The sequence below is a fragment of the Anopheles cruzii genome, chromosome X (genome assembly GCF_943734635.1).
Source record: "Anopheles cruzii chromosome X, idAnoCruzAS_RS32_06, whole genome shotgun sequence".
NCBI classification, from domain to species: Eukaryota; Metazoa; Arthropoda; class Insecta; order Diptera; family Culicidae; genus Anopheles; species Anopheles cruzii.
In genome coordinates, this window is record NC_069143.1 from 11,238,392 (window position 1) to 11,250,196 (window position 11,805).

The window sequence follows — 11,805 nt, forward strand, 5'->3', positions numbered from 1 at the left end:
TTCTCGTTATTCTCTGGCCACAGTAGTATGTGAGCTTTCGCTGCGATGGATGGTGTGATCCTGCTCCTTTTTCCCCTTCACCCGCCAGTTCCCCGCACCCCGGGACACGAAAAGAAATGGGCTAAGGAGGAGCCAAGCTTGACTTGGCGCGCTTGACTTGGGCGCTTACTTAATAGAAGCCACTTAACGCTGAAGAAGGTACCTGTCAGGGGAGGGGGGGGGGGGGAAGGTTACCCGAGGGGTGGTAGATAATGCTGATAAACTTGTACTGTATGTGTGTGTGTTTGGAATCCCCCGCAATCGGAAGGCGGAACCAGGGCATGGGGTTGGGGACGGGTGGGGAGTAGTGGTGATGTAGCGTCACGTCGCACGTCACACATTGTTGGAGAACTACGAACTTGGGGCACCCGGGAACTCGGCTGCCCCCGGGGTGGAGCTCTCGGGTTACGGGCCCCTCGGAGTTGATGGCGGATGATGGGACGCGCGATGCGACTTTACCGAAGGACGACGGCCCGGAAACAACGACCTCTCTGCCTGCCGCGGGGTTACTTTGCCAATAAAGGTAGCAGGAGACACCGAACGGCGGCCCCGCGCGCGAAAACTTTTCGGATGCTGCAAAACCTTGCCAGCAGCGCCGAAATAAAAAAAAAACCCTCCCTCTCAACGCGCGCCCTCATTAGGGCGAGAGATGAAGGAAAAAGGACCCCATCCCCACCCAGAAACCCGCCGCTACCGCTTTCACATGAGTGGCGCAATGTGCGTGTGTGTGTGCGAAGAGATAAATTTCAGCAAAATGGTTGTCCCTTAATTAAATTTTCCATCCGCTCGCAAATCGGAAGCCGGGTCGTGTAAAAGCGAACGAACGGGTTGCCGGTGGCCAAGAAGAAGCGAACGGACGGACGGACGGACGGACGGACGTCTCGAATCTCCAATTACACGCGCGTGCCATGTGTTTGTGTGGGTGCGTGTGTCGGTGCTTTCATCGCACGCGCGACTTCCACTAATGAGCGAATCCAGACTCCAGAAAGTGTTTTTGTATCTTTCTTGCTCGTATCACGCGCACGCACACTGGTCTCCGCTCTCGATTAGCGGCCAATTTTGGGCTGCCAAACAAACACTGACACCAACGACTCGCTGACAGTACGCGCGGGCATTTGGAATTCTGACAGCGCTGTACTGTGCTGGTTGACAGTGTGCGCCCAATAGGTGGGGAACTTTATTTGTAACGACCAACGTAACGTTCGATCTCGTTTCTAGTAAAAGTGCCGCCGAATCGCCGAAAGTGTTGGTGTCTATCGGACATTCGACCGCGACGGAACTCCTGGACGTCCGTAAATGCAAATCAACTTTCAGAACAATTGGTTCGGGTGCATGCATTGAAGTTACCCTGCGGCCATGGGGTCGGATGCGTTCGTTTCGTTCCGCCCGTAATACCACAACGTTACAGAAAGCATCAGAGAGTAGCAACGCTCGGCGGAACTGAAGGTGTAGCAGAGAAAAAGCAGAACTACAATTTAGGATAAGAACACGAAAAAATGATTATGTTGTTTATCTACACACACACACACACACACATCATTGTTTAACTGTTACGTTCGGATCCGGACCTCCGAAGGTGCTTAAAATGCTTTGCTTCGTTCGATTGAAAGACCTACACGAAATGGCGGAAAATGCAATTTTCGGTGATCGCTCTACGATAAGTAAGCTCTCATGCAGATTGCATTAAATTTTCGAGCAGAAATCATCCCCGACAAAGTCCGTTTTCAGCCAAACTTCAGCCGGTGGGGGGTTCGATTCCCGGGTTCGGTTCGATTCCCAATTTTTTGTCACACACAATAACAAAAACATCCAAGAAATCTCTTCTCCCACACAACCAACAACCAACATAGCCCCGACAGTTTGGGTGGCCGGGGTGGGGGTAGGGGAGGTGCTTGCCTTTTTTTGTCCTTCTTTTCCGGACGCGGGACTTTGCGGGCGGTGCCTTTTGTAGTTTGTAGCCGTGTTGTAGTGTTTCTCGCCACCGCGCTGCGCGTCCTTTGCGAATGTTCTTTCTCTCTCTCTCACGTTCATCATGTCCTTCTGCTGCTGCCGCCGCCCTCCGGTGGGTGCGATCCTGGCGATAATTGCACTCTTACATCCAAAGGGGGCTGCTTGTGGCGGAAAGTGGAATAAAAGGACCCCCGGGGTAACCCAGGCCCCGGGAAACTAACATTCTGTCTCTCACTTTCCTTTGTCGGTTCTCTTGCGGTACAGTACAGACAACAGTAGAGCGATTGGCTCTTCGATAAACCATCGCCGTTGTAAACGATATGGTTCTCATCTCTCTTTCTCTCACTCTCGCTGTCTCATTTATTGTTTGTTGTTTTTGTGTAATTGTTCCTCTAATACCGACCGCTTGTTTCTTTTTGTTACTTTGCTGCTTTTTGTTTTGTTCCAGCTTTTGCTTTGGTTCGGTATGTTCTTCTTTTTTCCCTTTTTCTGCTTCGTCCGTAGCTTTGAGCTGCAATTTTCATCCTCTCATCATTATGCGCCAAAGACCGAAAGGGCGTTTTACCGCTCCCTTCTTCGCTTCGCTTTCGAACGGACGGACGTGTGGCGGGCCGGTCTTGGCGGTGTGTTTAGATAACTTCCAAATGCGGCTCAACTAATCCGCGGCTACCGGGCTACGGGCCTCCCGCAGCGATACGCGATTAGCAGGCCGTTGCCAGGACCTTCCGTTGCAGACCTGAGTGGTGGACCCTTCTGCGAGCTGCGTCCGATCGCTCGGAGTGAGCCGCTCAGCGATCCGCTTCGCTGCTCCAGGACCGGGTCGGGTCGAGCCGGGCCGGAGTCATGCTGGGCCGGCCGGCCGGCGATCTCCGAGGAAGTGCCGATTTAAGCAAAAACACACAATTAAATCAAATCTCCTCAGCGGCTCCGGTGGGCTGTCTAGGACCTCGGCTAACCTGCCTCGGATGAGCCTAACGGCCGCGCGCGGGATGTTCCGATTGTGTTTGTTGCTTTGTTGCTGTTTTTTTGCAGCTATTATTGCAACGAGAGCGCCTCGCGCGCGTGTGTGTGTTGGTAATTCATGTGATACCACCGCACGGTGAGGTAGTTGCAACACTTGGCTCTGCAGCTACGGACCCCCTTCCAACATCGGAGACAGCGTTTGCCGCGTTTTGCCCGGCACCAGCATTTATTCCAGCGGTCCCAGCAACCAGCAACAACGGTCCCTTTTGGCGGACTGTGAGAAAGCCGTATAAGGCGTGTGACGCGGTTGGCCTCCGGTGAGCCCAAAACCCTGGTAACGCTAGCAACGCTCTGGCGTCCAACTTCGGTTCGTGATAGTATATTTTATTTATTGAACCTTTGCCCTATCTTGCCCAACCCTAAATGATGTCCTGAGTTAGGTGTATAAGAAAAGGCCAACGGCCTCAAAAGAAAGGCTTGAGAGAATTGCTCGAATATACGTAGCCCGCGGAAATCGGATATTGCAACAACGTTTGAACACACCTTGTGTATTCAAAATGATTTCGTTTCGATTGACCGATACACCCCCAAAAAAGGTACACATTTTTCGTAAAAGTCACAAGTTAGATCGTTAAATAAAGTCTCGTAGTTGAGACTCAGTTCTATTCAAGATATCACTAAAGGCAGGGTGTGTTTTGCACGTGGAACATGTCGCAATGTTCCAGGAACATCGATCGATTAGCGATTAGCACGAAGAAGCACGCTGTTGAACCGGTTGGTGGAATCACTTAAACAGGTGTCGGAGTAAGTGTATCACTAGCGATATAAGATTATCTTTTGCTGTGCAAAGTCGAATGGCGAGAAAGAACAGCACGCGATTCTGCAAGCGATCTCGATTTACTCATGGCCCATGTACCTTTGAACTGCCAACTAGGATTCGAGACGTGTAATTGGACGTGGACGTGGCTTTATCCGCCCAGATTACCTGAAAGAATTCCACGAAGTATTGGGAACATCGACACGTTACTTTGTTACACGTGCTTTTTGCAAACGAGTTTTTAAAATATGGCGAACTACCTCATGCCTGATGGCATAAAATTTAATCTTGCGCCTAAATAACAGGCATTCTTCTTCTTCTTCTTCTTTTGGCGCTACAACCGCTGAGCAGTCTTGGCCTGGCACCAGAGACAATGTTAATCTCTGATGCTCTTCTGTAACATTTAATTTTTTTTTTTTTTTACGAACGGGATTGTTAGCCCCGCGCCAACCCCCCTGTCACGCCGGTATCAAGAATCGAAACCATGGCCGGTTGAGTTACAACCGATCCCGGGATTCGAACCACGGCCAGCTGCGCTGACAGCGAAGAGCGTTACCGACTGCTCTATCAGCGGGGGACAAATAAAATAACGGGCATTAGTAAATAAAAAATTAAACGTGAGTTAGCCATCAACATTTCTTCTATTGCCTTCAAAGGATATTCTATTTCTTTTTAAATTAGCAGGAAACATGTTCCACGAGGAACTAACAATTCGGAACCGAAAAAAGTCCCAGTCACACACCGTATAAGTTGCATTTGATGTCCACAGAGTTTTCGGGGACCATTTTTTTAATCATAATTCATTTTGTCGTGGATTTTCGACGTTCAATGTAGGTTTTTCCATTCTTCTTCATGTCGGAATGTACGAAAAACCAAAATATTACCATCGCAACGAAGCAGGGCGCTGCAATAATAATAAATGAAGAATAAATAATTAATGGTTAGTTGAATTTCAAGTACACCAAACGTTAAAACTACAGTGTACACCAAAAAGTATAGTGCAGCGAATAGTTCAGCCCAGAGCCATATTTTCCGACGTTCTGTAACATACAATAGCGACAGCACCGCTCTGTTGGATCATCCAGCTATAGTCCGGCTAGTCGCAAGGCAAGGCCATACTGCGAGTAGCGATGTTTGTGGCTGGCGCCACCATGCCCAATCCTAATTATCCTGCACGGTGTGGAACGCAAATGGAATAAAGGAACGGAACGGAACGTAACGGACAGACGGAATGCCGGACCGTCAACACCTACAGCCTGAACTCTGCACATGAAGGTTGTGAAAATTGCCGTCATTTTTTCGCTTCCAACAGCCGCGTTGCTGGGTTGCCCGTTTTGCAATTGCAACTGCAGCATCTAATCCTATTATGCACTTTTCGGACCCTCTGAGCGCCCTTCCGAACATCACACGAGGCCTAGAGGGCGCACGGGGCGTCCGCGCTCTAATCCCGGACCGACTAATTGGGTTTTTGTTTTTCGGCGCTGCACCACGGAGACGTTCCGGTCCACCTGCGTGTATGAGTGTAAAATATGGAACGCCGGGTCCCTAATCTAATCTCCGTCCTTATCACCACGTCCAGCTAATTGTATCTCATGCTTCGGTCGGACCAGGTGTAGCCCCGTACTTAAATCCGGCGGCGATCGGTTGTTTTTTTCGTTGGCCATTCCAGGATATGGGACCGTGGGGAAATTGTAACCATCATCGGGAACCACTGTGCACCGACGGTAATTGTGAAACATTGCATACAGAGACACCCAGGGACCGTTCCAGTAGTGTTCGACGAATAGTATCTTTGAAGGCAATCGTTTTTTTTGCACGATCTTCTAGACCCCTCTCTCGCCTCCCTCTGCACTTTCTCCTGCCCACTCACAGCCACGAGCTCGTCAAACGTAATTAAAACGAATGGGGTTGCGCGCGTGTTGATGGCCACCGCCACCGTCAGCGTCAGCGTCGTGCCACATAATCCATTACTCATACCCCAAAGGGGATGGCCTTATCAGAATAAAAAATGGTGCCAGGTATGCCTTTCAAAAATCACATCACATCATTGTACACACCATGGCCAGTACCGCGTACGTACCGGTGCCTGTTCCGTAAAGGTTCCGATTCCAAAGTTCCAGTGCATCTGTTCCAATTGCTCCTGAGTGGCGCGCGGTCCGTAATCGGATCGGTTGATTCTAAAAGATGCAATAAATTGATGATAAATACGCATTTCAAAACATTAGCATCACCAACACCATCTCAATTACGCTCAATGAGAATGGTCCTCTCCATGACAGAATGGGTGTTGTGGAAGGGAACGTTTTTGGCTTTCGCGTCCCCTAATAAAGACTCACACGCACGTCAATGCTCTTCGTGGAAAAGCTCTTTAATTGATTTTTCTTCAGCACGTCAGCAAAGCCGGGTACGACGGATGGATGCCCCTTGGTTTTTGGGCCGAGGTTTGGGCTTCTATTTGCGTCTCTTTCAGGCCCCAAAACCGGTCGGTTGTAGACAGCGGATGTCGAGGCCGTTCCATTAGACTCGTGGCCGTGAATGATGAACCATCGACCAGGTACACCGCCTCGGTTGCGGATTGTACTCCTTCCAACGGTGTGGAGGCCGGTCAGTAGCAGCAATCCTTCCAAACCTGCCCGCCAGCGCCAGCAAAAAAAGGGTCCAGGGACAGAACAGAAAAAGCATCTTTCGCGCTACTGACGGCCTCCACTCTGATTAATCCTCGTTTGGGCCTGCGTTGGCAGCCCGATGATGTATGGTGCGCACTCCGATGCGGCCTAGGAACATGGAACATGGTTCCATTCTAAGCATTATTGCGGTGAGTCTTTTAGCGCGGTTCTTTTGCTCTTAGTATCCGGGTCGGTTCGGTGACGTGTAGCAATGTGGCAGCGGTATACTTATCATGGGTCGCGCGTGGAAAAAGAGGAACGCTGTTTGCGTTGGTTGGTTGATGAAATTACACCCCCGACAACCAGATGGTGTGCGCCAAAGCCGGGAAGTTAGCCCAGGCACGCTCGCACGGCAGTACGCGCTCCAGGATGGTTGTATTAGGCTGAAGGTGAACTGGACGGAAATAGATGGAATGGCATCGTTCCACCAGAGAACGGAAACAAGGGGTAATGGGGTCCTCCGGAGCGTACCAAGAGTCAATGTACAGGTTACCATGGGCGGATCCATAGAGGCTAAAGTAGGGTATAGTTTAGGATAGCAGCCATGTTTTGTTCTATTTTGCTGCTAAATAAATAATAATTGCACTAGAGGTTACAGACAAATGTCTTCTGTCTGTTCGAGAGAAGTTCAGGTTCGGAGTAAGTTTTAAAAAATTACTTTTTTTATTGCTTGTTTTTTCGATGCGGCAGAAGAAACGCATTTCAGTCCACGTTCGCCAATAGTGCGGAGGATCGCCGATGTCGCCCTCGAAGCAGCATTAGGTTCTGCTGAGCTTCACATGTTTCACGAACAGACCGCACCCACTAGTGCAACATTTTGATGTTGAGTCCGCCCTCACCGATCCACTGAACTTGCTTGCTTCTTTTGTGATAAAAAAAAGCAGTAACTCCTCCACAAATTTTTCAGTTTTTATAGAAATTTTATATTACAATAAAAAGGCCACATTACAGTATGACGGTGTACAATTGTCACTCTCCCTTTCCGAACACTATAACTTTTCACATTTTTCTTCAAACGGTACATAAATATAGAAAGGGGAACACATTGGATCACCTCATATGCTTTTTCAGTTCGATAAAAATAATCGTTTATAAATCGAAAAACAAATAAAATAAATATTTTTGTGGCCGGGAAGAAGTTCCACTGTAACAGGCACATGCACACAAACATCTGAAGCAAAAAGAAACACCCGATAAACAAACAACTACAAGCCTGGCGATGAAACGTGTTAACTTGCGGACACTCAAATCAGAAGGAACAACTGTGCCGCTTACTCACGAGGATGGCTTGGCGATCGACGAAACCATAGAACATCCGACGTACTGGCGCATTGGCGGGGTTTGGGAATATAACAGAATAAGAGCGATTCCGAGTGTAGCGGTGTAGGATAATCCGCCCCTCAATCGGGACATCAGTGAGCAATTTCGGAAGATTTAGTTTCGGTTCCATCAACCTGCCGCCGCCGCTGCCCTCCCCTCCCCCCCGTTGGGCCGCTTAAACGTTTGTTGGTCATAATTTTGCCATTACCGCACCCTGCGGATTAGCATAAACTTGCGGTTGGTGACGGTATGTGTCTTTAGTAGTACGCGCACTGCTTAAAGTAATGAGTTCGAACCTCGGTTTCATTTCGTTTGCCCTCTTCGTCATTTTTTGTGTAAATATCATGTAGCTGCACCGATCCACTGGCCAGTATCTGAATCTGCTATTTTCGTTCTCGCGCGCAAATCATCCACTGTTCCGAGAGAAAGAGTAAAAAAAAAGCGAGGTGAGAATTGACGGACGACGGTCGATGGCGCTTATGTTAACCTACCAGCTGGAGTCGTACCTTTTGGTGGGGTTCGCCTTTTGGTAGGGGTTCTGCAGTATTTTCGGATGGCATTCCATCACCTTGAGCAGCAAACTGTCAAGATAGTCCTCCAGCTCCTTCACCTTCTGCTTTTGGTAGTGCACCTCGTTCTCAAGAGTGTGGACGAGCCGCACCATATCGTCGCGCGACTTGCCATCGTACTTTGCGAGCGTTTCGGGCGAGAGCTGAGAAGAGCCCACAGCTTTCGAGAGCCGTGGGCCCAGCACAACTGCCCCATTCTCCTCTCCGATTACAATGCGTTGCTTCCGGTGCGCACTAGCAGCACCGACGGCGGCAGTGAGTGGTGACAGATTCTCGGGCGTGTCGACACGCGTGTGGCCGTGATCTTTTATGAAGTGCTTGAACTTGGTCGTGAAGCTCTCCTTCTCGAGTTTGGCGCCCTCGAGCTTGACGAGGACGGCGGGTGACGACAAACCCACCGCAACGACCGCTTCATCGCCTCTCGACTTCCGAGCATTTTCCGAATTTGCTCGTGGTAAGGGTTTTGGTAACGTTCCTCCGAACTTCGGTGAGTTAGGTGCCGAGCGTCCCTGGTCCTCACTTAGAGCGCCAGCAACCGATTGCTCCTCTACGCTCTGCACCTCTGCTGCACCGCTGACTTTCTGTTCGTCCTGACCGGAGGCTGCAGTGAGCATCACTCGCGTACTTTCCCACGAGCGGCGTTTCAATGAGTCTGTACTGCCGATATCAAGATGCTTTCCGTACAACTTCTGCTCCCATTCGTCGAGCTTCTCCTTTTTTATCCCCTCTTGCCCTGCAGTCACTGCAGACTTCGACTGTTTCCATACATCGACGTCAGGTGTCAATGAGCTATACGAGTTGGTCTTGGAGATGCCGGGCTCGACCGATGAAGAAACGGAACGCTGCACTGCTCCCGCTGCGGCTTCTGGTCTCCACTGATGCACCGAACCGCTAGAGCTCTTGTGGGACAAATTGTCCAGCACAAACTCGTCCTCATCTTCACTGATCACTCCCGGATCAGCATCACCAAACGTTTGCTGCGAGCCCGCGCTCTTAATCACTCCGCCGCTTGTTCTTCCGCTTCCGGAGCCCGAATAAGAGCCATCCTCGGAGACCCCGTCCGTCCGCTCCTTGCCGCCCTTCCGTCCTATAGCAGGAATGTGCATCTTCGAACCAAGCGACTTGGCGAGCTTCTTCAACCCCTTCCGCTTTTCGAGCGCGGCGATGCTCACCAGCGAGCCACCAACGCTCGACGCCAAATTGCTGATCGAGCTTTTGCTGGTAACTTTTTTGCTTAGATCGGTCAGCGAACCAGCCTTTACCGTGAAGGAGATGCGCACTTCAAGCTCACCTCGTTCTTTCTCTTTTTTGCGCTCCCGATCCTTCCCCTTGCTCTCCAGTTTATACCAGCGCGAACGCGGCGTCAGATCATAAATGTCCATAACATTGAGGGGCAGCACCACCCGGCCAAGGAATTCGTCCATGCCAACGCTATTGTGGTGTAGAGCTGTCAGTATCAACTGCGCTTGATTGCCCTGGGACGGTATTTGTCTAAAAGTGGAGTTTAAAAGAATTTGCGCGGTCGTGTCGGTTTCAATGATGACAGTGGCTCAGCGGTAGTTGGTAGCGCGCGCTGGTCCGTTGCATACTCACAGTTCGCATTCTTCGTTCCAGGTCACCGATTCTGATGCCTTCTCCTGGATCGATGTTTGAAACTTCTCCTTGCCGAGCGCAATGACGACAAAGCAGTTGTTGGTGCCTTGTTTCCCTTTGATCAGCAATCCTCGGGCGCGCTGAACTGTAATATTGGGAAGCATGTGAATCACGACAAAAAACAACACAAGCACCAAGTCTCATCGTTCAGGAATGGCTAAACGATGCGCAACATGTAGGTGGTCATATCAGCAAGATAAGTTGGCTTCTCAATAGCGCATACAGAAGGACAGAAAATGTGTTACCATGTAAAGCTAAATATCGTACGACACTGCTCATCTCAAACCAGCAATCCAAGTGTGTAATTCCAAATTCGGTCATTTTGTATTACATAAAAGTTTATCGAACTGCGATAAAACATACCAAAACAAAAATTTACTGTTTAAGGCCACTTGTGATTTTGGGCATCATTTATTCGTATCCATTTCATTTCGGTTAGCTCGTTTTGGCAGTGAAATGTGTTGCCCATGGTAAACATGGTGGAGCCATCTTCCCAGGAAAGCCATCTTCGCAACACACGGGGCGTTCATTCACCCGCATTCCGAAGCGGTGCTTTTAACTGCCCCTTTAGTAGCACGATTCGTCCATCACAATGCGATAAGGTATTCGCTCTACTTTTGGCTGAAGTCAGATGCCTCCTACAATAGTCACACCTTGACTGGCACAAAGTCCGGACAATACACAACGTCGCTTGCTCATTTCGTGGAGCCTAATTTTCTTCATGTAGTTCATACTGAAACCTACCGCCATACAGTTGCGAAAGCGGCGGTTTACGTTCCTAGAGTGAGTTTAACAAACTAGGGCGCATTGACTAGGTATAGACTAGGATTTTATGTAGCCATAGGACGGTGGTTATAGTAGGCAACTGACTTTGCTATTGGTATGCACTGCGGAAGAAAGGTTCCGATTGGCTGACTGTGTAATGGGAAGCGGGGTTGGGTGAGGGTGGCTCAACAGATTGTTGCATGCGTATCATCGTCGTGTTCGCGAACGGGTGACTCACTGAGTTCGAAGGGATATAACATAGTTTTGCAAAAGGAGCCATTCGAAGGCTCCGGGTGCAAAGGTCACACTCCGATGGCCGTCGAATAATTTAGCAATGGTCTACCTACCTGTCACCTGAATGTGCGTCGGGCTCCACATTTTGACTGCTTTTTGCAGTGTTGGCGGTTTGGTGTGCGAATGCAATGCCCTTTCCGAACAGGATCAGGTTGAAGATGAAATGCGCCTGCCGTTTCTTTTTCGTTCTCACGTTTTAAAAAAGCCGAACACTTGCCCAGAGAACAAAACACGTAGCAGAAGCCTACTGGAGCCTATTGAAGACTCATCGAAACCAACAGCTGTGGTCAGCAACCAGTGGAGCGCTACAGCAGAGGATTCTAATTGTAACTTCTTCGAAGAGCCTACTTTTCCTAAACAAGTCTAATGCTAACGAATGCATGAACAAGGAGAGCGTTTAACTGCAGTTCTGCTTCCAAACCGCCATTGCCATTCGAAGACACGGCTGGGGACGCAAAGTCGAGAACCAAAAGCGTGAGTCGGCGTAAACGAACACAGAAATGCAAAACACTGGCACAGCGAACGACTTCACAGTATGAAGCACATCGTAGGTTTGTTTTCTAGCACACAACCCAATCCAACACGACACCACTATGGAGTGGAGCAGCATTGCAATGAATTTGGTGCATGGAATGAATACGCACTCACCAGCCAGTTAACCGTTTATAACGCATAGTGCTCGGCTTTACAGATATCCATGATAGGTTCTCTGTGTGCATTGTCAACACAATCATGCCTCTCTCTCTCTCCCTTTATTTATATAGCATTT

The 11,805-nt window shown here is 49.4% G+C and overlaps 1 protein-coding gene across 3 annotated transcripts; it reads right to left on the bottom strand.

Moving 5' to 3' along the window:
* Window positions 1–7,186: 7,186 nt before the first annotated feature.
* On the bottom strand, window positions 7,187–11,503 carry LOC128269153 (rab11 family-interacting protein 1). Of its 3 annotated transcripts, XR_008269184.1 has the most exons (5): window positions 11,090–11,503; window positions 9,918–10,062; window positions 8,247–9,815; window positions 8,052–8,168; window positions 7,929–7,969 (listed from the first exon to the last, which is right to left on the bottom strand). XR_008269184.1 is itself a non-coding variant. In XM_053006689.1 (4 exons), the coding sequence occupies exons 1-4, from the start codon at window positions 11,118–11,120 to the stop codon at window positions 8,162–8,164; spliced, it is 1,737 nt and encodes a 578-aa protein (XP_052862649.1). In that variant the 5' UTR covers window positions 11,121–11,503; the 3' UTR covers window positions 7,187–8,161. The 3 variants fall into 3 exon arrangements, 2 of the variants coding, with proteins under 2 accessions (XP_052862649.1, XP_052862531.1); XM_053006689.1 differs by having other exon boundaries at window positions 7,187–8,168; window positions 8,262–9,815; XM_053006571.1 differs by having other exon boundaries at window positions 7,187–8,168.
* Window positions 11,504–11,805: the final 302 nt, after the last annotated feature.